At 50.1% G+C, this 24426-nt stretch overlaps 2 protein-coding genes across 2 annotated transcripts; both read right to left on the bottom strand.

Moving 5' to 3' along the window:
- Nucleotides 1-6855: 6855 nt before the first annotated feature.
- Nucleotides 6856-8700, bottom strand: HOXC12 (homeobox C12). The gene is made up of 2 exons (XM_083814540.1): nucleotides 7958-8700; nucleotides 6856-7152 (listed from the first exon to the last, which is right to left on the bottom strand). The coding sequence occupies exons 1-2, from the start codon at nucleotides 8520-8522 to the stop codon at nucleotides 6914-6916; spliced, it is 804 nt and encodes a 267-aa protein (XP_083670666.1). The 5' UTR covers nucleotides 8523-8700; the 3' UTR covers nucleotides 6856-6913.
- Nucleotides 8701-17261: 8561 nt separating this feature from the next.
- HOXC13 (homeobox C13) lies at nucleotides 17262-21603 on the bottom strand. The gene is made up of 2 exons (XM_083814307.1): nucleotides 20799-21603; nucleotides 17262-18641 (listed from the first exon to the last, which is right to left on the bottom strand). The coding sequence occupies exons 1-2, from the start codon at nucleotides 21439-21441 to the stop codon at nucleotides 18385-18387; spliced, it is 900 nt and encodes a 299-aa protein (XP_083670433.1). The 5' UTR covers nucleotides 21442-21603; the 3' UTR covers nucleotides 17262-18384.
- Nucleotides 21604-24426: the final 2823 nt, after the last annotated feature.

Genomic DNA, 24426 nt, shown 5'->3' on the forward strand with positions numbered 1-24426 from the left:
TGAGACTGGATACATATATCTCCTTTAAATGCAGTCATCCATGGAGCCATTGTAGTTGCTAGCTACAGATATATTAATTAATTTATTCTCTCAACAGTAAAATATTGCTGTGTCTACTTGCTACCTACCAAGCAATAAAAAAGAGGCTTTTTTTTTTCCCCCTCTGCACTTCATTAGGCTTTACCTATAAGTTTCCATTTGAAATGATTTGCTTAAAACTAATTACTTGCAATGTACTTCATTTTCCTCTCGCAGGGTCTGGAAGGTTTCAAAGTGGGGTGGGTGGCCATATGCTGATAAATGCTGCTAATTATTCCCACTCTGTGTTTATTTTATATTTATGAACCCGCACTCGGAATCAAACCAAGGCATTCTTCGGCAATAACGCACTGGCACATTAATGATAAGGGGGGCAAGGGACTGAAAACAGCGCCTATAATAGCACGGGGGAGGAAACCAAACAGTTAATATATCACGGAATTAGCCAAAGGACGGAGCCTCAGCCACACACAGACTGAGAGAAGGAAGTCCAGTCATTCTTCTCCGTTTAATGGGAATTATTATATTTATTGTTAATTGCTTTAATACTTTAAGCTGCAGTACTGTAAAATGCAGCTGCGAGGAGGTGCTTTGCTTTTGTCTGTTATTTGGGAGTTCGGGCCGGGGGGGGTGAGGCGGGAATGCCAAATATTTCCACGCACGGACACAGGCATCCCTCAGATGCTGGCCTGTAGCCCAAATCCGAATTTTCGCCAATGTGGTGGCCCCGAGTGCCCCTTCCCTATGGCCTGGGTGCATCGCCACCCGCCCCCAGCCCCTGCCGCGGCCCCCCCCATGGCAATGCCCGGCGAGGAAAGGGCCCCCCCGGCAAGGAAAGGTGCCCCCCAGCCCAGCCACCCCCCGGCGGCACTCACACTTCTTCCACCTCTTTGTGCAGCTCCTTTTTGGCCAGGTCCGAGGGGCTGAGAGCGCACAAAGCCCCTGCACACCCTGGGACACCTATAAGCACCCACAGCCTATGGTGCTCGCTGCTCTGTAGACTACGCCTTTGATTGCTTTTTTCCTTATTTATTTATTTTTGGCGTATTGCAGGACAAAAACTTTAAAAATTAAAATTGGCAGGTCCCTCCCCTCCAAGCCAAACCGCTAACCTGGGTGCCAGCAGCGGAGCTGGGGTTGTTTTCTCCCGCACTTCTAATTCTGCGTATTTTGCACCCATAGGTGCAAAAAGCCCCGGTTTCATCCTCAAAAAGGGGATTGCGAGAAAACTGAGAGCGGGAGGAAAAGGATTTTTGACCGGCCGCCTTGAATTTTCGGCGTTGCTGGTGATTAAACTTTGCTTAAAGCGGCTCTGGTCTTTAATGGTCTTTGAAATGAGCTCAGCGCTAATTCGCGTCGGGTTTTTCCTGGGTGTTTTGCAGAGGTTTCGCGTAAGTTCAAAGAAATTGCACATTTCTCCGGCACAAAGGTGTCAAGAACATATCTCCCGGCTGAGCGAAAAAAATATCCTTTTGTATTCCTAGTTTGCACATTATCTTTCCCATATTGAGTATAGGCTGAAATTACTGAAGCATGAATAATTCCCTAAAATTGACCTGCCCGCATTAATATTTTCTACGATTTTGCAGTGGTTGTGAAATAGCACCTCGGTCTTTGTCATTAACGGTAGAAATATTCCTCGCAATTAAAGAGACGAGGGTTTTCTTCCCTCGCTAACGAATTCATTTTAAAGCCGGAGCAATGAAATACGCTGCTGAATAAAAGAAACCAGCCCAGAAATAATACAGATTTTATGGCGAAGCAACAATTTGTTCTATCCGCTCGCTGGTAATAAATAAGTTTTATCTATTTTGGTGAGTGTTTGAATGTCTTTGAAATCCAACTATTCCTGTTCAAGGTGAACCGACTTACAATACATACAATTTATGTCACCCTACGCCATTCAGACCTGTTAGGCATAATTCCTCCTGGTGCCCATTTTCCTGGCACATTGGCGCAGGGAGACACTTATTACTCTATAGAAATAAGAAAATAAAGTGTGCAAAGGTCTGGCTGGAGTTTGTTTGTACGATATATGTGTACACACATGACTGGGGTAGGAGAAACAGAGGGGAAGTGTATTTACTCGTGTTTAAGAAATAATAATAATATATATATATAAATAAATCAACGACTGCAACAAAAAAGTAATTTTTTACAGAAAACTCTGCAGAAATCACAAGCCCTGCCGATTTCTCCAAGCAGTGTTTCTGTTTGTCCCAAGCATTCTATCGCTCCTAAAATGCGTTTGGGGAAAGTTTGAAGATGGCAAAAGTGTAGCCCATTTCTATAGGAATATTTACCTTCCTCCTTTCCTCTCCAAACCGAGCAACTCCTGGGGAAAAGAAAAAAAAATTTGCTCAGGTCTGGGTGAACCTTTTCATCACCGTGCAAGACCCCAAGTGTACCCTGGTTTGCGGAATCCTAACGCTCTCCGTGAGGAATTGGGGAAAAATGCACGAATTGGTGCTGATCGCGTGTTTTCCGGAGAAAAAACTAATTTCAGCTTTCCCATGCTGAGGCTCAGACCAGTGGCTCCCAGTGTGCCCAGTCTGTAGGGTGGGCTGAGCTGCCCCATTACTGGGCTTGGGGCTGGATGCGGCCGGGAGTGGGGAAGGCGTCAGTTAAATCGCCATAGACTCCTTTGGCATTTCTTTAATAAAAACCCTTTATCGATCCTCTAAAAGCTTTTTACCTAATGTATAGCTCCTGCCTTTAAGAAGTGTATGGTGCCTCCTCGAAAGGAAAATAACAGGGAAACCATTACATATATATATCCGCTTGGAGAGAGATCGAGGAAATCGTAATCTAATTTATTTAAATTGGCCTGCCGGGGTTATTTTTTCTCTTGTTAGATGAATTTGTTGCGAATTTACTCCGAAGAATTGCAATAACGCTCGTCCTAATAACCATAACCATAACAATAAGCATCAACACGCCCGAACCTAAACCCATTCCAATATATTTCCAATTTAAGAGCTGCGCCTTCAGATCTCATTCCCATCTTAAAGTCATACCCAGGATATCTTTGACATTCCTCTGGTTCCTGTTTCTATACCCATCCATACAGCATTTCCCATATGTACATAGCGACTGTATGAGCCCCTTGGGCAGTGGGCTGCTTCCTATAGAGGTAGAGACCCCTGTACCTTCCACCGGAGACAAAAGATTCGCAATTAGCCAACATCCAAGCAGCTCCGATCATCTTCAAAGAAAAAAAAAAAAAAAAAAACACGCATCTTTGTTGAGTTTTGTTTCCAATTAATGCTATGCACACGAGTATACTCTCATTAAACCAACAATTTTGAGATTAACTTATGCTTCTTGTTTCCCCAGGATTTTTCTAATTATATTTAGAGCGACGCAGCAAGTGATATTTCTCTCCTTTTACAACGCATTTTACACATTCATTTAATTATTTTTTTACGAAAAGATGATCTACAAGCCACAGAAGGCAAGGCTGGCCAATATATTTTTTGTTACTCTTTTATTAACCTTGCTAGTTAATACTAATTTTAAATAGTAAGCAGTAAATCACCAAGTAGATGTTTGGGCAATTTTATTTATTATCAAGAAATCACATAATAATACATTATTTTTTAATTATTATTATTGAGAAGCAACTTTTTACATGACTATATAAAGCCAGAACGTGCTATAACAGACATTTGCATAGACCCTACATATAATAGCTTGAGGTAAGAAACATTACATATGAACAATACGGTGAAGGATGCATATTAACAACCTCAATAAACTAGACTAGGGGATACAAGCAGAAAAACGGTACCACGGACACGGAGAACAAACACAGACCAAACAGAAATCCCACCGAGTCACATTCTTAAAGCAGTCTGGAAGAGAATATTGCATATAATTTCATATTCCTCGGAATTTTCGCAGCGCACGGTTGGCGAGGGATGACCCTGGGGGTCTCGGGGGTGCTGCCGGTGTCTTGTCCTTTGTGCTGGGGAGGGCGGTGGGTATGGGCGAGATAGAAGTGACCCTCGGTGGGTGAAGAATAACGAAACGGATTGATTTGTTTTTTAAGTCGTCGGTATTGAAATCCAACACAGCATTTCTGACATTTCACCGTAACTCACCCTAATTTCTACCTTCCTCCAAATACAAGCCCTATCCCAACCGGTGTCTCGTTGCAGAGCGACTGGGAGGTTGGTTAAGTAAAACCTGTGTGGATTCACTCCCTTTCTGTGGAATTACAAGATCCCGAGGCTTCTTGTGTCCCCACGACACCGCACAGCCCGCAATCACCCTCTGCAGAGCCAGCCGACCCCAAAACACCCCCTTTCCACCCCAAAACCACAACACCCCCCAAACATTGAATTCTTCCCCCTTGCCTTCCTCCTTTAATTGCACATGGTTGAGCTGGAGCATACATAGATATATCCATATAAAACACATCCTAGGCTTATTGCACAACGTTGCGAGAGGCGATGCCCTCTTTTGTGTGGAAGGTGTGCAGGGATGCGAGGGGCAAAGGAGACGGGGAGGCAAAGGAGACAGAGGAGCAAAGGAGGCTCCTGGCTTTGAAGAAGGAGCTGGGGGGATCTGTCCTTGCAAAAAGCAACTGGGAGGAAATAAAGCTGTGACATTTCCCGGGTTGCAAAAATAATAAAAATAAAAATAAAAAATAGTAAGGGGGAGGTGGGTAGAAGGGGAAGCAGCCGGGGAAGGGGTGAGGGAGGAAGGAGGTGAGCGGCGGGGGCTGCGGGATCCTCCTGCCCTGGGAAGGGAAATGCAGCTGAAAGAAAGGCTCCTTGCAGCCCAGGGAGGGATTGTGAAGGAGCCGGCTCCATCCTTTGCAGCTCGTAAATAAAAGCATTCCTCGCCGCTGCTGGTCATGACCATGAACGCGGGGAAGCGAGAGCACGTGGTGAGCATCCAGACTTCCCAGAAAACGCTGCTTTGCCATAAAATTAATCCCCCCTCCGATATAAAACGAATGGAGCAAAGCACGGTGTGGCAAAGCAGCGGGCTGCAGCACCGTGGCCCCCTTCTCCCCTTTTAACCTGAATTAAAAATTCCCATTTTTCCTTTTTAGACTGAATTAAAATTTCCCATGCAGGCAAAGCTCCTCACGGCCCTAAATCTGCTGCTCCCCCTTCCTGCCCTCGCTGCTTCGCCTCCGCCGACCACCTAAAAGTGCCTTCACAACACACCTGACGGGGAATAGCGAAAATTGGTGTTTTTTCTCCAGGAAACCCGAGCACACGTACAAACAAAACACGTCGCATCCTACCAGGCCCCCCTCTACTGCCCTGGGAGGGAAAAAAGCCAGACGGGGCTTTAGGGAGCCGACAAACACCCCGTGACCCCAAACTCTAAGACCTCTTCTTAACGATGGGGCTGGCTCTATTTGCAGCTAGAGTGACTTTTTAGGGAGGTAAAGCAAGCATTGCCCTTTCTAGAATCGTGTAGGTTTTTAACCTGATGGGCAGCTGGGGAAGGAAGGCAAGGTTATCTTTTCCCTATAGCTGAATAAGACATACTTCCTTAAAAGAAACCGCAGTCTCATTCTCTCATTCTCTCTCTCTCTCTCTTTTTTTTTTTTTTTTCCCCTTTATTGGGAAAACAGCACCCAAATGGCAAAGCTCGTCTTTCGAGCCATCTCAAGGACAGAGATGCAGCTCGCTCAGCCAGACTCCAACAGGCTGTCATCACCGGAGGGTACAAAAAATGAGGATTTTTTTCTACCTCTTTTCCTACATTGTCATCAATAAACACAGCAAAACAGCATAAATACTCCGTCAGCAGAGCTGTTCCAAAGAAATGTCATTTTTTTTGGGGGGACACACACGAATATAATTTGGGGCTAGTGCAGAGAACTCACTTGGCTGTGATTTCAGAGAGCAAAAATCTCCGAAAGGCTCAGTTTAACGTGGAGGGGAATTCAGATTTTCCTGGAAGGGTTTGCTAGAGGTGCGTGTGTGCATTTTACTTCTTGTGACAGTCTGGCATTGGGGACACCACCACCGCCGCCTGCACCAAAGCCTGGGCACAGCCACCCCCGTCAAATCTATAGGGACACAGTGTGATACACGTACCTCATATATTATATAGCTATATACCATATACACCGGATATATACACAGTCTTTGTCTCTCGCCTTTTCCTAAAGATATTGCTTGAGCCTAGCCGCAAACCTTCCTTTTATACTGACCCCACACACATCTGGGTAACACCGTGCACTGAAAAAAAAAAACCAAACATCCTCCATGCGGATGGGGGTCCGGTGCTTTAAGACGACGTACCCCATCCACATCCTTATTCCCCCCCCTTTTCTTTTTTTTTTTTTTTTTCCTATTTTCCCCTCCCCGCTTCGCACGAAGCCCCGAAGCAGCCCCAAGAGGTGCGGATTTCGCTCTCCTCGCCCTCGCCCCGCTCTCGCCGCCTCCGAAGCCGAGCGGGGAGCGGGGAGCAGCGGCCCCGACGGCCCCCGACGGCTCCCGGCGATGCACGGAAACCCTACCTGCGCTGCTGGCAAATGACCGGCGGCTGAAGTCGCACTGAAAACCTCCCCTTCAGCACGCCGAGCATCTCTGGAAGCAGCAGCCCGGCCGCCGGGGCTGCCTCTCGCCAGCCGCAGTCGCTCGGTCTCTCCCCCCGCAGTCGCAGCGGAGGAGGCGCATGTTCTTGTACTCTACGTGCTGGCTGCCGGGCTTCGTATTTTAAGGGAAACTGGTTATTTATTAATATTATCTCTTTATTCATTTATTTCTGGGCGGGGAGGGGTGTGTGGGGGGGTGAAGAGTGGTCAGGTAAAGTCCCTGGAGCTCGGGTGAACGCTAGAAAGTCTATGTAATTTTTTTTTTTTTTTTTTTTTTTTTTACCCAACACGGACGCTTTTAAAACTTTAAAAGAAAGAAAGGGCTTGCTCTCTCAGGAGGAGTCTTTTCTTTTTCATGCGCCGATTCTGGAACCAGATCTTCACCTGCTGGTCGCTCAGGTTTAATCGGTCTGAGAGCTCCCTCCTTCTTTGGCGAGTAATGAATTCATTGACCATAAACTCCCCCTCCAGCTCTGCCAGCTGCAGCTTGGAATAGGGTTTTCGCTTTTTCCGGGACCGTGTGTGCATCGGGTACCAAGGAGCACCTGGCAAAGGGGGGAGCGAGAGGGAGAGTTGAGCATTTTGCAAGAAAAAAAAGAAACTCTTAAAAAAATAAAAATAAAAATAAAAAAGAAGGGACACCCTCAGGACTCCTCTCCGCACCTCCCTTCTGTCCCAGTGTCCCCTCTGTCCCCGTCCTGGCGGTGGCCAGAGGTGCCCAGGGATGCTCGCAGCTCCCTCCCAGAGCCACGGGCGATGCGTGGGAGGCAGGGGAAGGGAAAGGCGGGGAGCGTTATAACCGGGGCACGGAGCGAAAGACGGGCACCAAGCGGGCAACAAGGCTGGGGACACCCCCCGGGATCTGGGGGTGTCCGCCGACGCTCCAGTCCCTGCGGCAGGGGGAAGAGCCGGGAGACCTGCATCCAAATGGCAGCGTTGAAGGCTGCGGTTTTTTTTGTGTTTTTTTTTTTTAAGCTTCTCCCCCCCTTTTCCTCTTCCTCCCCCCCCCTTGCCTCGTGTAGACACACCTCTGCGAAGTCCCCAAAAAGCGCCTCGACGCTCTGCCAACCGTCCGCGCCGTCGGTCGAGGAGGGATGCGCAATCACTATCTCCCTCTGCCTCTCTCTCTCTCTCTCTTTTTTTTATGGGATATTTACATGTTTATAGCCTTTTCTTTTAAAAGAAGCACCACCTAATAAAACATTAGGGATTTCGGTGCTACCCCTAGTGGTCTCAGCACACATAGGCACGCCGCTTCCCATCGCTGAGCCCATGAATTACACCACGAAGCAGCCCCAAGCCGGCAAGTTTCCAAGCAAACCGCCCCCCCGACGCCCTCCCGGGTCTTACCACCGGTGCCTAAAGTGCTGCCTTGGTTCAGGGGGGACACCAAGCCCCCCGCTTCGCCGGCCGTGCCTTTATTCCCTTCATTGAGCAAGGACGAGCTGGAGTCTGACTCCAAGGACTGGCATGACGGAGGGTCGTGGGGCACTGCCTCGGCGGCCGGATAGTCATATTTGCTGAAATTGCCCCCCATGCCATTGGGGAGGCCGGCTTCGAGGGGCAGCAAGGCACTGTCCCTGCCCCTCTCCTCCCGCTTGAGCCCGGCCGTGTCGGAGCAGGTTTCCCGGTAGTAGCATTTGCTTTCCTCCACCCGGGCGAGGTCGCAGGCTCTGCCGAATGAAGGGTTAATGGAGACGGGGCTGCTCAGGTAGGGCTGCGGGTACCCGTTGCAGGGCTCCGAGGATGCCCAGGGCAGGGAGCAGACGTTGTCCCGGCGGGGGTAGGAGAGGGACGGCAGCCCGGGCAGCTGCCCTCCGGAGGCTCGGAAATTGGGGAAGTAGAAGGTGTCTCCCGTGTGGATGTTCACCAGAGGTCCCACAAAGCCGGGATTAAGGAGGTTGTGCTCGCCCATTTCCGCGGGCCTGACCGAAAGCTTCTACTTTATTGCTATCTGACATTAAACATAGTTAAACCGACGGCTCGGCCCCATTGGTCCGGGGGGGTCACGTGAGCCCCAAATTGCGCTGGGAGGGAGGGGGGGCCCTCCCCTCCCCTGGCAGCCGAGACAAAACACAACAGCAAGTTCCGCCTTTTTACGCCTTTTCTCCCCCCCCCCCCCCCGGCCCCTCTTCACCCCCCAATCATAAAAAATCATAAAAAATCCCATAAAGCATTTTATTAAAAAAAAAAAAGGCAACGGCTCCCAGCGCTGGCTTGAGAAATGCGAGACACCCTAAAATGTCATATTTAGCATAAAATAATCGATAGGCGATGGTTTTGCCCCAAAAATGCACCCCTCCCCCGGCAGCACTTCGGGGCCCTCTACCAGCTGCAAAAGCGAGACGGATTCTCATTAATTAGCTCCTTTATTAACTAAAACAGTTCGAATTTACAATATCTCCCCAATAAATTACTATTAGATATTGTGTCATATAAAGTTTACAGGCTTTTTAAGGAGACGAATGATCGTGCCCGCAACAGGCTCATATTTACGCGCGGTGGGATGGGAGCCTTGGAGGCTATCTGAGACCTTTTCGACTCTTCTGCCTTTTTTTTTTTTTTTTTTTAATTATCATTTTTCCCTCCTCTAAGACCGGGTGGCTTTGTCGTGGACTGGGGAAACGCAGCCTCTTCCCAGGCTACAGCCTCTCAAGAAGGGCTGGAAGATTTTTAACAATCCTCAATCGCTTTTATTAATGATCTGTGTCGACTAAAGCAAGACAGAAGAACAGGACTGTATATAGCCTTAATTTACCCGGTATATATTCCATACGCAGGAAGACGCACACACATGCAGAATATGTGCTCTTTTCTCATTTCTTTTGCCTTCTCCTAAAAGGAGAAAGAACAAAAATGAGAATTCTCCCCAACCCCCACGCCGCTCGGGTCCCCACCCCTGGAAATATAGGTACACACACACACGCACACACACGTATCTGGTTCCTCGCCACCTTATAGCAATATATTCTGTCCTCGTAACACTACAGAGCTCTTCTTCCCTCCCACCCATCGTCTTCTCCTGGTCATACTGAAAAGAGCTTCTGCACAGGAACACAAGGGAGTGGGGAAAAAAAAATCAATACTGGCTTCTTTCACTGCAAAATAAACACGTTGGAGGGAAGGAAAAAAAAATTACTGCAAAAGGTGTATTGTATGGAAACCCGGAACCGGGAAAACGCAAAGACATTTGATGGTGCTTTATGCTTTTTGGGGGTGTTATTTCCCTCCTTTTATTTTTTATTTTTTGGTCTTATGCCCATTTTCCCCCTCCCCCCCCCCCTTTTTTTTTTAAACTAAAATGCCCACCCCGTTCGCTTTATTTTTGCATGGCTTTGCATTCCTCCCTGCCTTAAGCAACTCCCAAGCGCTCCCTTGCCAGGTTGCCTCTGCGAAGTACCGTAAATATTCCTGTATAGGTAAAACCGCTGCGCGGGAGCGGAGGCGCTCCGCGGAGGCTGAGCCGGGCTGGTTCAGCCGTACCTCCCCAGCTGGTGCCTTTCCAGACAGCAAACATCCTCCCCCCTCCAATATTTGAGATATTCCTCCAGCATAACATCATTTTTCCCGCTTCACCCTCCTCCTCTGGCAGAATACTGGGGCTTCTGCTCAGCCCCCTCCCAGCCCTGTAGAAAAATCAGGTGCCAATAAAATAACTCCTTTAGCTGCTTTTTCGTATTCCATGGACAGCTCCTGAAGGTGAAAAACCTATTTTCCATGTTTCCCATCTCTCTTTCTCCCTGGCACATCTATGGATACGCTACATACATACCTTGCAGAGATACGTGCATACCTTCCTACACGCTTTGCCTGTGAAGGAAGAAATACGACTACTAGAAATATTTTGCTAGAATGAAAGTTTAGCACTTTTTTTTTTTAAACCTTGCCAAGGAATTTTTCTCCCTGCAGGTATAAGTGCAAAAGCTGCTTGCAATTTCTCCAAGAGTGTCGTCTCAGTGCAGAAGAAGCGCTCGCAACACTGGGCAACCGTGGAGGGGAATAGTTTATATAAAAATGAGCACGTGATCCCCGTAGGTTGCCATATGAATTGGCTTTGTTTGCTGTTTTTTAAAGAAAACCCTTCCTCTACCATGCTCTTGCTTTGCAAAATTCCCCATATAAGACGTGCCCGGGTGCTGTACGGCTTTGTTCTCCACCGGACCATGGAAAAGTCCATTTTCGCTTCAGAGGAGTCTCGGCGTATTTGGGGCTTTTCCTCTATATTCAATCTGATTTTTGCAGGGTGGAAAAAAAAAAAAAAGTAAAATAAAAAATCTGATGGTACCTCCAAAGAAACATTTCGGGAGGCGGCTGCAGGGCTGAGCTGCGGAGCAAGTGAACCACAAACTGCGCGCTGAGTCCTGCGGGAAGGGATATTGTTAGCGTGGGCATCACAGCAAGGCAGAGGGAGAAAAACACCCCCGGTTCCCTCTTATGTTTATTTTTCGGAGAGCCTAGAAATGCTACAGCCGTGCCTAGAAATGGATTAAGCGATGCACGGCGTGGAGCGGAGGTCCCTGCTCTTGGTGGCCTTCGGCTCCAGCGGGAACAGGGCTCAGCGCTGCTCCTGCTGCAACCAGACAGCAGGTCCAAGGAGGGGGGAAAAAAGAATCCTAAGGACTCCTGAGCAAAGCTGCCGTATTTCCCTGGGAATTTCTTCCCCATTAAAAATGCATTTCCCAGTTCAGGTTGAGCGCTTGGGCTTTTCAAATACTCAACGCAAACTGAGCAGTGCTTAAAAAAGAAAGCCTGAGCCGAGTCCTCCTGCTTGGGGCACTGGCACTGCTGCTTAGGCAGCCTCATTCGTGCACAACCCACCCCGAGCGCCGGCTCCAAAAATATATCCCGATTTCTACCTCATGTTGCTTTGAGCAACCCCCCTCCTTTTTTTTCATTTTTTTTTTCCGCGGTGTTCCTCCCCCCAAAAAGTTGCCCAGCCCAACTAGAAATCTCGGAACCTTTCCCCGTTTGCAGGAAAGCCCATTTTCAGGTAGAGTCCTTGTAGAGGCAGATATTTAATAATCCTGACGAAGGGTTTATTTTCTCCGCCTCTCCATGTCCAACACGCAGCTTTCGGGAAATGCTCGTGGGAAGAAGCCGGGGAACGCTCCGTGACTGTGGGAGCCGGGAGAACAGCCCCCGAAAAAGAGGAGAGGAAAAAGAGGCTGCAAAAGCAAGATTGCAACGTCTCAGTTCAAGGTCACTGTCTAGTGTAGTAAATAGGATCGACATCTTATGCTAATGACTGTCTCGGATGAGCATCAGTCATTGCAGAGAAGAGCCCGGGGGAAACAACCCCAAGTTTGGGGCTGACTTTGCTGTGTTTTGCCCTGTGCCTGGTTTGGGGGATCTGTCCCTGCGCTCCTTCCTCGTCTGCCCTTTTGCACCATTTCATCCCCTCTTTACCAAGCGTGAGAAATAAAATCTTCCCTTCCCCGCCTCCCGCATTGCATCTTCCCCCTGCGCAGCCCGCAAGGCTGAGCTCGACTCAAGACTACCACTTGAGCAGACTCTTTCTCTCCCACCTCTCCAACCTTGTTTCTTAAAGAAAGAAAGAAAAAATAAATACAAATAAAAATCAATAGAAATGGCTCCTGCCTAATGCCCACAGCAAAATCTTCACGTTTCAAATGGGAAAGACCTAACCCCACTTCCAGTTTTCTACCAGAAAAGACCATGAAATTTAACCCTCCTATAAGGCAAAAATCTGCAACATATATACTGCATCTTCCTCCCTGGAAAATTAAAAAATAAAAAGAAAAAAAAAAAAAGAAACGTTTGCTTGCGCGTGTGCAGGTTGGAAAAACAGATTCCGTCCTCGCTCAGCTTTTCTGCTTAACTGAATTTCGCCGCAAATAGGCTGGGAGTTGTAAGGAGTTGTGGTGACTCGAACAAGAAGTTAGCTGCCAGGGTCAAAAAGGAAGTATTTAGAATAAATATATAGATACATGACACGGGGAATAAAATAGAGACAGGCTTTGGAAAGCCCGCAGAACTGTTATTTTGGGCAAGCTATATATCATTGAAACCTGCCCCAGCTACTTTTCCTGATGCGGAAAATGTATGTCCATAGACAACCTATAGACATATAAGCGTACAAGACCGCTTATATATTTATCTGCATAGACGTACATGGAGAGAGAGGGTAGTAAAATCGAATGTGTAGGAGCTGGGCAAAAAATTGCAACGTGGAAAACCGGTAAATGTATGCGAATAAAAATGTCTACGACACTTTAGCTCATTCAATATACAAATCATCTGGGGCAGCTTTCAGTTTTAAGGGAGGCAGGTCCCAGGCTTGTGAAACCTCCCGCTTCAGTCTCTCCTCGGTGCACGGAATAGTTAAATGCCTGAATATCATTATATTTTCCCTAGCTTTGCCAGCAGAGGATCTTCTCCTCCTATTAGACTAATGTAAACTGATGCCTGCATCCTTTGTAAGGCAAAGGTTTAGCCCCAACTTCAGGGAAGTTTGCTTTGTCCGTAGCTCTGCTTTGGGTGAGAGCTGGCGTTTCTTACTGTAACCCCTTGGAGGGCTGAACCCCCCCAAGAACTGTAACAACAAACCAGTTAATGGTCTAGAATTCACGACTCTTGAACAAATCTCCATTGGAGAGCCTGAAAAGCGTGATCTCACTTATTTAATGTTCCTTGTAAAGGAAGAGAAAGTGGTAGGGAGGAAAGGCAGTTTATTAAACCCACGGCTGGTCCAACTGTGGTCTGAACCAGCTGAGCTCCCTGCGAGGCAGCAGCTTGCTCCCGAAGTGGAGGCGACAGGAGACACGACATTTTGCTGCATATAATTCTTAAATACCCATAAACACGAGGGCTTCCAAAGCCGTCGGTAGTGTGCTGAACCACGTAGGCAGAGGCATTTTTATAAGCCAGGAACCAACAGTGCTGTAGGAGTTTGTGGGATGTGCGCGCACACACACACCGTGTTGGCTGTCAGTGGCTTAGGAAATAATTTCTTGGCAAAGCCTTCAGAAGTCTCTTCTCTTTTGCTGCAGAAAAAGAGTCCTTTTCAAGACCAAGCGCTTCCCAAATAAATAGCAAGTTAACCAGCAAGCTAGCAAGGATTATACTCACCTCTGCACTGAGCACGGGGCTGCGGGAGCAGAATTCCCCTTCTGGATTAGGAAGTTATTCTTTAAGGAAGCATTTGGAAAAAAATGTATATATATATATGTAAAAGTGAATGAGTTGAAAAAAATGGAAAAATTGAAAAAGTTAGGGAAAAAAAGAAAGAAAGAAAGAAAGAAAAAAATGAAGGAAGAGGGAAATCCCTTGTTCGGGATTTTACCATAAAGGCTGCGGTTGGGAAGTTATTCAAAGTCCACGGTACAAAGGGAAGAAAAGGCTAAACTTGGGAAACTTCCTTTTCAGGGCTTTATTGTTGGCCATTAGACCGTCTGTCTAGACTCCAAATAACACCTTGTTTATCTGTAAACAGGAGCGGGAGCTGCTTGGGGTGGCTGGGGACGAGAAGATCAAGGGTGAGGGTCCCCTCGCTTATTATGCCCACGGCTCATGATGTCAAGGTCAAACAACGCCTAGTCACGGTCAAGGGTAATACAGGAGTGACGTCACGGCTTGCTGACCTAATACCGGCGAACGACGGGCAGAGCGAAATGCGTAAATAGATAAATGGGGACGAGAAAGGGGCGCAAGCGATCCCCCATGCGATTTCCTAACGGGAATGTGAAAAAATAAGCGAGGAAAGGTAGAAACCCATTGGATTGGTCTTCTTGGGGCACACAACCAGCGGAACTCGCCGTCCGCGCCCGCGGAAGTTGAGCGGGGATGTGAGGAGCTGGCTCTCGGGGTTGGGGATTTGCGTGCGTTTTTGCGCAGGTTTAGGTTTGAATTTCTTCCCTAGACAAGTGCCTCTTCCAAAGCTCCTGCATAGAGGATGGACAAATGACTCGCTTCGGGGATTATATTTTGCCCTTCTTTAAGCAAACAAATAAACAAAAAAACAACCCTTCCAAAAAACCCCAAACCCAACTCACCCGTGTGCAGGTTTAGGGAGGACCAATGTCAGAAATTAAGCGGTGGTGTTATATTGTCCGACCAGCCCGGAAAAAAACTATTTTTCACCCAAAACACCGGGATTAAAGGGACGAAGCAGGCGGCGGGATCCTCTGCAGCGTGTAGAGGCACAGGGTGCCCGTGCCGAGACCCGCGGGTCCAATCCTGACCTCTCCTCGCCGCCATCCCCACCAGACCCCAACCCCGACGGCCGGGGGAGACCCAGCCCCACACGGGGGGTCAAATCTCATGGGCCCGAGCACGTCAGGGACGGGGTCCCGCTTCCCTGGGGGTGACTGCGCGTGGTCTGTGCCCCCCCAAATCACAACCGGCTCCTCTCCAGCGCCCACATCCATCCGTGAGCCTTCCCGGCTCCCGGCACAGCCGGGATGGAGGATGGAGGGGTCGAGCAACCCCAAAATAGCGGATATTTTAAAATATCGGGGGAAATGTGGGAAATGGCTGGGAGCACCTGGTTTCATGGTCTCGCCAGTATTTGCCAGCCAAGACCGTCAAAAGCCCTACGTGCCCTAAAGTGTAATAAATGTATTTCTTCTGTCTTCTTTGTTTTTGCTTGCGTTTACTTTTTTTTTTTTTTTAAATCCTCCCACGCAATTTCAAAGAACGACCGACACACCGACCGACACACCGAGAGCGCTCCCCCCGAAATGAAACCATATCGGAACAAAATTTCCAGAATTGGAAACTTGGTCCCAAATAGCCGTGAATAAGTTGGACTCAGTTCGGGCTGAAAAATATATTTATCAGTACGCCCTCATTCCCTCCAACAACCCCCGCTCAATAACTTCAGTTACACTTTTCCCAGCTCTGGCAATATTCAGGTAGAATAAGCAAGAAGAGAGGCAGCGAGCAGCACTCTCGCTGTCGGGATGTCGGATTTGGACTTGTCTGGAGTTGCATTTCAGCGTTTCAGTGTCTGCACACACAGCAAGAGGGTGAGCCTTTTTTTTTTTTTTTTTTTTAACACCCAGAACAAATATTTTCTTGGCTCTAACGCCCATGCGGCGCAGAGCAGGATTCACAACATGACCCAAGCCCACGAGAGCAGCGGCGATGGGTTTCTCAAGGTATTGCAACGTTTCCGAGCCGAGAGTCTTTAAAAGTAAGAATAATAAAATGAGAATGAAAATTTCTGCCCGTGCTTCCAGACCAGCGAAGCTCTCGTACTCCAAAAATAAATGCAAGAACCCCTCGAGTTTCTCCGCTTACCAAGTGCTTACTCGGAGAAATTAGGGAGCGCGGGGACATAAATTCTGGGGAAAATCCCCCTTTTTTTGCCAGCCCCCGCTTCACCCCATTCCCGGTGCAAGGCAAAGCAGTGTTCCACCTTTCCCGAGTTTTGGGATCACTCCGGGAAACATCCCAACACAGAAGGGGCTTTCCCGGTAGTGGTGTTGGCGATGTGGGCTCCATAGGGAGCTTTGTCGCTGCGCTGCACCATTATTATTTTGCATACACCCCCCCCGGGTATCTGTCTTTTATATGCATTTATAAAGCTATATGCATTTATAAAGCTATATGTACACCCACACGTGCACACGTACCACCTTAAACACACCGGTACAGGCACAGAATGAGATCCCCACACCGCTTTGTGTAATAATAAAGGGATGCACTTGCATAAGTATATATAAATTTATATATATAACATACATAGGATCTACCCACCACTTCATATAATAATATAGAAGGGTGCACTTGCACATATATATATAAATTCATATATACAGTATAGACAAACTGTTACATGGGCCATATCATGTCATATATCTATATACAGAGATACATAGATTGCTTTAATACCCAGACTAATATAAATTATACACACACCATCATGCCCTGCATACATACATGTAACATATATATAGATATATAGTATATATGCACACCGACTTCCAGATCATTTAAAGAAATGGACATATAAGATTAAATGCACACACCATTACATACCCTTGTATAAATGTATATATATATTTGTATGTACTCATGCATATCAGCTTGAACACCTAGTGCATCTACGCACCCATTTGCGTAGGCACCAATGCTATTTTTTTTCCATGTAGCTTTACATCGCTTGTGCCCGCTCCATCTTCCCCTTCATATAAATATAAGCACACATCCAATGCAAATTTCAGCCGCAATAACATTGTTTTAGGTTACATCCCTTTAAAAGCCTTTTTCTCCCCCCTCCCCTTTTGATCATTTAACGAGGTGATCAAATCTAGCAGATATTAAGGTAGATTGTAATCCGCCTATGGAAACAATTTCCTCTCTCGTATTTCTGTCGGAGCCGCCCGGCCGGCTCGGGGCCGCGCAAACTCCGCGGGTGCGGAGCCGGCTCCGCGGGGCGAGGGCAGGTTGCGAGATTTTTATCTGGGGCCGGAGCTGAGTCAAACAGGTTTAGCGAAACGCATCCTTTGAGCCAGAGCCCTCTCACACGCGGAGATTTAAAGAGATTAGCAGCGTCTCCGGAAAGTCATCGCGTTTTCACCCGGGATAATTGCGGAGCGGAGGAAAATAAGGACAAAAGAAAAAGAAAAAAAAAAAAGAGAGAAAGAAAAAAAGAAAGAAATGAAAATAAATAAATAAATAAGACACTTAATTGGCTCAGTCTCCGCGGGTTTATTTGCTCCATTTTTTTACTCCCTCTGGGGACAGCCCGCTTTGGGGACACTCATCTGCCCCTCGCATCCTCCTCCCGCTTACGGGGAGCCCCTGATGAAGCGTTTTCTGCCCAAATTTGCCGGATTGCCTCCGTTTTCTCATCGCTTCTCCGCGGAGGTTCCTGTCCGGGCTGCGCTTGCGGCGGCTGGAAGGAGGGGTGGGAAAGGCGAGGGACTACAAAGAGGTGCACAACGAGGTGGCGGAGAGCCTCTCCTCGAGGCAAAACAACAAAAAAAAAAGATATTTATTTTTAAGAAATGTCATCTGCAGTCGGTACATATCATCTGGACACCACAATATTATATACATATACAAGACATTAAAAAAAGTGATGCTTTTACATATCCAAAGAACACTGTCGATAGTTAGTCGGTTTAGAGAGGGAAAGAAACAAACCCCAAAGACAATATTGTGCATTTTCCATCTTGTCAGCGGAGAACAGGCATTCCAGTTTTATGGCAGAGATATAGAAACCCTCAAGAGAACATACCAAAAATAGTATTGTACAGCAACTCACTTCCATGTAGGACCTAAATCAGCGTTTGGGATTGTTACGTGATACCGAGCAATGGTTCTCTTCCCACAGTAGCAGCCTTATCTCTTATTTTCGGTCCCTAGTGCCGAGAAAAAAAGAAGCTGATGCAACTTTGCCATAGGTTCTCCATACATTTTACATCGGTGGGTGAAATGGCCCGAGATATGAAAGACCGGTCAGTGGCGATGGGATCAGACTATACAGCGGTACAGGGCGACATTCAGAGTTCATCTCTCCTTTAACATAGCTACACTCTTAGCTTATATTTTTAAAAAATATACACAGTTTAACCTTATCGATGGATTTCTCAGAGCAAAAATTGGGTATTCACAGTCAGAGCGGGACAGAGGGATAAATCAAAGATGCGTTCAGTGTTTGGGGGCGTGTGTGTGTGCATTTTTTAATGTCGGTTTTTAAATAATGAATTCGAATCAGCAGAGTCCCGATGATGTTATCATACAAGCTACCAGATAAATATTTACGCTTCTTGCTTCCTTTCCTCGCCCTCCCTGCAAAGCTTCCTCTGTCAGGTCGTGTGGAGGTGTGCTGTCTTGGATTTGCTCACCACCTTCTTCTCCTTGACCCTCCGGTTCTGGAACCAGATAGTCACTTGGCGCTCGGACAGGTTGGTGGTGGCCGAAATCCTCCTCCGCTTCTCTTTGGTGATGAATTTGCTGGCCGCGTACTCCTTCTCCAACTCCTTCAGTTGGATTTTGGTGTAAGGGACCCTCTTCTTTCGCCCCCTCCGATAACTGCTGACTTCGGGTTGCAGGGGGACCACGTCTGTAACAAAAATAATTAAAAAAAAAAAAAAAAGGAAAGAAAAAAAAAAGGCGAGAGGGGAATAGGTGAGGTTACTTCATCCCGGTGCGTGGGATGGGGATTTCTGCACGTTGGGGAAAGAAAGAAGGGGGGGAAAGGAGGATACAGGAGGACAGAGAGTGTGGAGGAATGGGAAGAGAAGGGGAAGAAAGGGAAGAGAGACAAGACAGGCGGAGAATGCATCCAGCGAGGGGAATGGAAGCACTACAATAATAATAACAGCAATAATAACAACATAATATTAATAATGCACTTGGGGAAGGGCTGTTTTTCTTGGCGACACTGTCCACACTGATAAACACAGAGCAGCAAGTCAACCCACAGACCAATGCACACAGTCAAAGGGCCCTTCCAAGCATTTATATTTCAGACAACGTCCGGAGCTTCCCCTCTATTTCCTTCCTTCCTTTTATTTTCTTTCCTTCCCCTTTCTCCCCCAGCAGCCTGCATCAGGTTTATCGGGGAACCTCGCAGATGTGCACCCACAAACCCCGAGCCCGGTGCAGAGACAAGTGCATCCCCGCACCCCAGCCGCTCCCGCCGTCTTGGTGCGGACAGGGAAGCTTCTCAGGGGAGGTGGGGGGGCAAATTCAGCAAAAATCCCCCCACCCAGATTCCCTCTCCAGTAGCTTTTGCCCGGGGTGAGACGCTCCGTGCTTTGCAAAGGGGCTACTGGGGATGGATTCAGCAAGGATGCGGGCAGCACCTTCGCTCTTGCCATGTGGTTACTTGGGGGGGGGGGGGGGGGAAGCTCCCCCAAGCTTTTCTCCCATTTTCGGGCAGTCCCAGCCCCCTCCCAGCACACTGCCATGGTGCGGGGGTAGCCTGGGTGACGAGGGTCCCTGCAGGGAAGGTGTCACCCGGTTGGATGGAGCGGGAGCATGGAGCCGAGCTCTCCTCGCAGGAATCAGAGCCCCGGTTATGGCTGGCATGAGTTAATGCCGGAGTCCCCCAGCACCTGGGGGGCCATGCGCTATGGGGTTGGAGATGTGGGGTGCTGGGGATGCCGCCGAGGCCCGTGAAGGGGGCAGAAATCTCCCTCGCTGGGGGGTCTGTAAGGATACAGGCGATGGGGAGGGAAAGCAGGGGGGACGGCAGCGCCCAAACACAGCGTGAATGGGAGCCCCCCCTCAAAAAAAAAAAATGTACCCATCATCCAGTTAAAAACACCTTATTTCTCCCATGCCAAATGCATCTCCATATCTCCCCTTCCCCACGAAAATCTGCGGGGAAAGCCCATTCCTCCATCCTTCTTTGTCCCAAAGAAACAAAACAAATAAAGCGATGGCCCCCCCGTTTTATCTGCCGGGGGGGGACTCACAAGAACCGTCCCTGCCCTCCATCCGAGACACATGGAGCTGTAGGGTTTTCCCCACACCTTACTGCGGTTATTTTCCCTCCTGGCTCCTGCATCTGTCTTCTTCCCAGCTGTGGGACTGGGGGGCTAGGGGGGGCTGGGGCGAGGCGCTGGGAGGAAGCACTCATCATCATCTTCCTCCCCGTCGGGGCACGAAGCGTGGAGGGACGGCAGCGGGGCTAAAAGCTTGGCTAAAAGATGCTCCGAGAAGGGTTGGGGCTGTCAGGAGCATCCCTGACCTGGCGGAGAAGCGCCCCCCCTGTTTCCCCCCCTGCCTCGCTCCTTTCCCTCGGAACAGATTCATTTGTCACTTGACACCTATTCCTATAATTGTGCGTAATTGTGATATGATTTACTGTCCCAGCTCTCGACACTTCTCATTCAGCTGAGCCACTACAAAAGGATTTGGGGGGATTTTTTTTTTTCCCTTTTTCAGCATTCTGCAATTAAAGAAGAAAATGAAGAGAAAAGCACCTAAAGACGCGCTTAGGTGAGGCAACAAGAGGGAGGAGAGAAGAAAGGGAAGAATTAAGCGGCAAAGTTACTTTCCAAGCAAGCTCACGGCGTGTATTTTGATTCAGAAATGATTGCTTCACCTTCTTTCCCATGCATGTTCATACACATTGCCTTGCACGGGAGGCATTCCAGAGCCATTTCTTTCCCTTTAATTATATATACAGGCATACACGTCCGTGTCTCCGGGTGCACACTCAGCCGCGCACACGCACACCTCCGACACGCCGGCTCCCAGCGCAGCCTACCTGGGAAAGGTGATTTCCAGAGGTGTGCAGACTGCGATTGCTCTTTGGAGCAGTACATTTGGCCGTCCCAGCCATTAGAAAGAGCCCAGTGCTGGTAACCTTCCATGGGAAGCAAAGCGTCGTGCCGCGGCTCCGGGTGGCCGCCCAGCCCCGGGACCACCGACACGTCCAAATAACCGGGGACCGGCTGGTAGGAGCTGGCGAAGCCGGGGTAAAAGGCGAATTCCTTGGCCCTCGACGGCAGCTCCTCGCCGGGCAGCGGCCCGCCGGCCTCGGGGTACTTTTCCCCGGGGTGGTAGGCGCAGGTTTTCTGCTGCAGGTTGACGCCGTGCGAGTGGGACAAGCGGCAGCCGTAGTAGCCGCCCCCGAAGGGGTACCCGTAGCCCAGCGCCGCGCTGGATGCCGCCCCCGACGGGCACTGCCGGGGGGGCTCGGCGGCCGCCAGCTCGGCGTACGCCGCTCCCTGCGGCGGCGGCGGCGGCGCGGTGGGCACGGCGAGCCCCGGCGGCGGCGGCGGCGGGGGGGGCAACACCTCCCGGCAGTGCCCCAAGCCCTCCATGCGGTTTTTCTCCCGCGGGGCTTCCTCGCAGCGGCAGGCCAGGCCGTCGGGCCAGCGCGGGGGGAGGCCGAGCGGCGCCGTCATGTCATGCCGAGCTGCTCCTCCCGCCTCCGCCGCCACCGCTCCCGTGGCCGCCGCCGCCGCCGCCGCCGCCGTGGCCGCCGCCGCCGTCGGGGGAAGCTCCGCGCCGCGCCCCGCCGCCCCGCGACCCCCCCAACATATCGGAGCCGCGCGCGCATGCGCCGCCGCCGCGCCGCCGCCGCTCCATTAAGAAATCCGCCGCGGCCACGCCCCCCCCTCCTCCTTCTGCCCCCCCCTTTTTTCGTCCCCCCCCCCTCCCCAAGCCCGCCCCGCCGTGCCCCCGCCGCGCCGCCCACGTCACCCCGCCGCACCGACGGGAGGGGGGGGGGGGGGAGGCCGCCGATTGGACGCCGGACCCTGTCCCCCCCCCCTTTTTCCCCCCATATTCCCCCCCCCCTTCTCCTCCCCCCCCCCTTTTCCCTCCCCCCCTTTTTTTTCCTTCCCCCCCCCCCCCCGCCAAACCACTTAAAGGAGGTGCCCGCCCCGTCGGGGCTGGCGGCCGGCACAAAGCGCCACGCGTGGCCGCTCGTGGGGGGGCCGCCCCCCCCCCTCGCTACACCCCACCCCCGCGTGGCCGCCCTCGGGGAGGGGTCGTTCGACCCCGTCCCCCGCCCCCCCCCCAGCCAGGGGTCGCAGGTTGTGCGCAACGGGGTGCCCCCACACAGCCCCAAATATACCCCCCCCCCCGCGATGGGCATGATTTTCCCTGCTGTGTTTTTTTTTTTTTTTGGGGGGGGGGGGCAACGGACTCCCCCCGCCCTTATTTCGGGTGGGGGAGGATATTTCCCTCCGCGGTATTCCGAGGGGGAGGGCAGAAAGGATCCCCCCGCCGTATTTCGGGGGTGGGGGAAGGATGCCCCCAGCCACGTCTTAGGGAGGGTGGGGTGGGGGGGGCAGAATAATACCCCCCACACACACCACGCTTCGAGGGGGCGCACAAAAATGGTCCCCCCTACCCTTTTTGGGGTTGAACCTGTTGCTGATAGTTCATCGCAAGGTGCTTTGTGCCCCCCACGCACCCAAAGAAAAAAGCAAAGCCTCCTCCCCCCCCATTTTCCTGCCAGAATCCGAAATATTTTTTCTTTTTTCTTTTTCTCCGTTCAGGAATCGGGGGGGGGGGGTGGGTGAGCGATGGTGGGAAACGGCGTTATTAATGTTTCATAGTCCGGTGATAAATATTTCAGTGGGTAGGGACAAAGAGGGGGGGTGTCGGAGGGGGGGATCTGTTGTTGGTCCAGGCTGATTTGTGAGCGTTTGTAAAATACCGACTCAGTTCGTAAAACAGGGCCAGGCTCCGGGCTGGATGCGATAGAATTGGGGGAAAAAAAAATAGAAATATCGCAGGTTGCTGGCGGGGAAAGATGGGGAAAGGGAGGAGGGGTCGGCGGGGGCTCGCAGCTGTCGGGGAACCCTTAGGGGAGGATTTATTAAGGATGCTGGAAGATCGTCAACACCCCAAAAAATAGACAGAGAGGAAAGATATAGAGATTTATTTAGAAATTTAGTGTCCCAGCCCATACGGGCGAGGTGATCTTCGCCTGCGCTGTGTTTTCCCCCCAAAATTATGTCACCGGGGGGGTGACGTCGAGAGCAGAGTGCCCCGTGGGGACCCCAGGTGGCCCCCGCCTGTTCTTGTCGCCCCCCTTGGGGTGCGCTCCCCTTCCTCCCAGGCAGGACATCCCCATTCTGCGTGTCCCCATAAACTCTAAACCCCCCTCCGTGCTGCTGTTTTTTGGGGTAATACCTCTCTTCCAGGGCGCCTCGCTTCCAGGTTCACTCTCCCACTAAAATTAAAAGCCGGAAAATACCCCCAAAAAACCAACTCCCCCAGATCCTAGAGGCGGGGAGTTCCCGGCCTCTAAAAGGACCAAGACGTGTTCTCAATTAACCTGCCCCGCTCGGAGCCGTCGAGGAGGGATTTTCGGCATCCCGAAGTCCCCAGGAGCCGTCAAAGTCCAAGTTCAAGGCGAAAGGAGCCAGAGCGGGGCCCCAGGAGAGCCGGGGAAGCGGCCGCAGGACACCGGGAGCTGCGGACCGGGGACACCTTCCACGGGCTCCCACCCGGGTTTAAAACCGTAATTCAAAAAGGCTGCGCTGGCCATGGGAAATTATATAGATATATATAATAAAAAATCCAGCTGTCTGAGTGCCCGCATCCTTTGAATTCCACAAAATAATTTGATTTCGTCCAGAAATCACCAAAGAAAAGTCTCCCCCCACCCTCCCCAGCCAAGGAACACATGGCTCGGAGGGGTGATGGAGAGAGCAGAGCGAAAAACTCTGCTTAAATTAAAGCCGGGTGGCGGCTCGTCCGCCCCGTCGGGGCCCGCTCCCCCCCAAAAAACCCCTTCCCCTCCCGAGCAGCGCGGCTGCTCTTTTCCGAAGCGGGTAATTTTATGAAGTAGTTAACATTTCGTAGCATATGTCCTATCCGCGCAGCGTGGGAAGGGGATTAAATGCTAAAAATGTAAAGATTTATGATAAGCCTAATTAGAGGCGCAGCTCAGCGCGGTGCGGAGCAGCCGGGGCGGTTCGGAGCCGTGCAGCAGCCAAGGTGGGAGCCTTCGGGAAGGCAGGCGAGGGGGGAAAGGGAAAACGTAGCGGTCAGCTCCTTTTCCAGGTCTGTGTGAGGGTATTTCCCATTCACATGCCGGTGAAATATAGGTTTAATTAAGGCTGAATTGTTCAGTTGGGCCGCTTCGCGGGTTGCACGCCGAAAATTAGGGGGGGGGGGGGAACAAGAGGAAAAGCTCTTTCCTAGTGGCAAGAGGGGAGAAAAATCACTTTTAAAGCGATGGTTTCCTGGGGAAGGGTCTCTGGCTGGGGAGGGAGGAGGAGGAAGGTCGGGAACCCCGTTGAAAGCAATCCTCTGCCTCTCAGCGCCGAAAAACAGGGTCTTATTGAAAAAAAAAAAAAAAAAGAAAAAAATATATATTTTTCAGCCTTTCTTTTAATTTCCCATCTCCCCCGGTTTAAGAGGGCTGCTGT

The sequence above is a fragment of the Anser anser genome, assembly GCF_964211835.1.
Source record: "Anser anser genome assembly, chromosome: 30".
NCBI classification, from domain to species: domain Eukaryota; kingdom Metazoa; phylum Chordata; class Aves; order Anseriformes; family Anatidae; genus Anser; species Anser anser.

What these genes read in the sequence shown, in the direction of transcription:
- HOXC12 (XM_083814540.1), bottom strand. Translation starts at nt 8,522, where the DNA reads ATGGGCGAGCACAACCTCCTTAATCCCGGCTTTGTGGGACCTCTGGTG. An exon ending in CAGCACTTTAGGCACCGGTG is followed by an intron (nt 7,153 to 7,957) that starts GTAAGACCCGGG and finishes CCCCTTTGCCAG; the next exon opens with GTGCTCCTTGGTACCCGATG.
- HOXC13 (XM_083814307.1), bottom strand. Translation starts at nt 21,441, where the DNA reads ATGACGGCGCCGCTCGGCCTCCCCCCGCGCTGGCCCGACGGCCTGGCC. An exon ending in CTGGAAATCACCTTTCCCAG is followed by an intron (nt 18,642 to 20,798) that starts GTAGGCTGCGCT and finishes TTTTTGTTACAG; the next exon opens with ACGTGGTCCCCCTGCAACCC.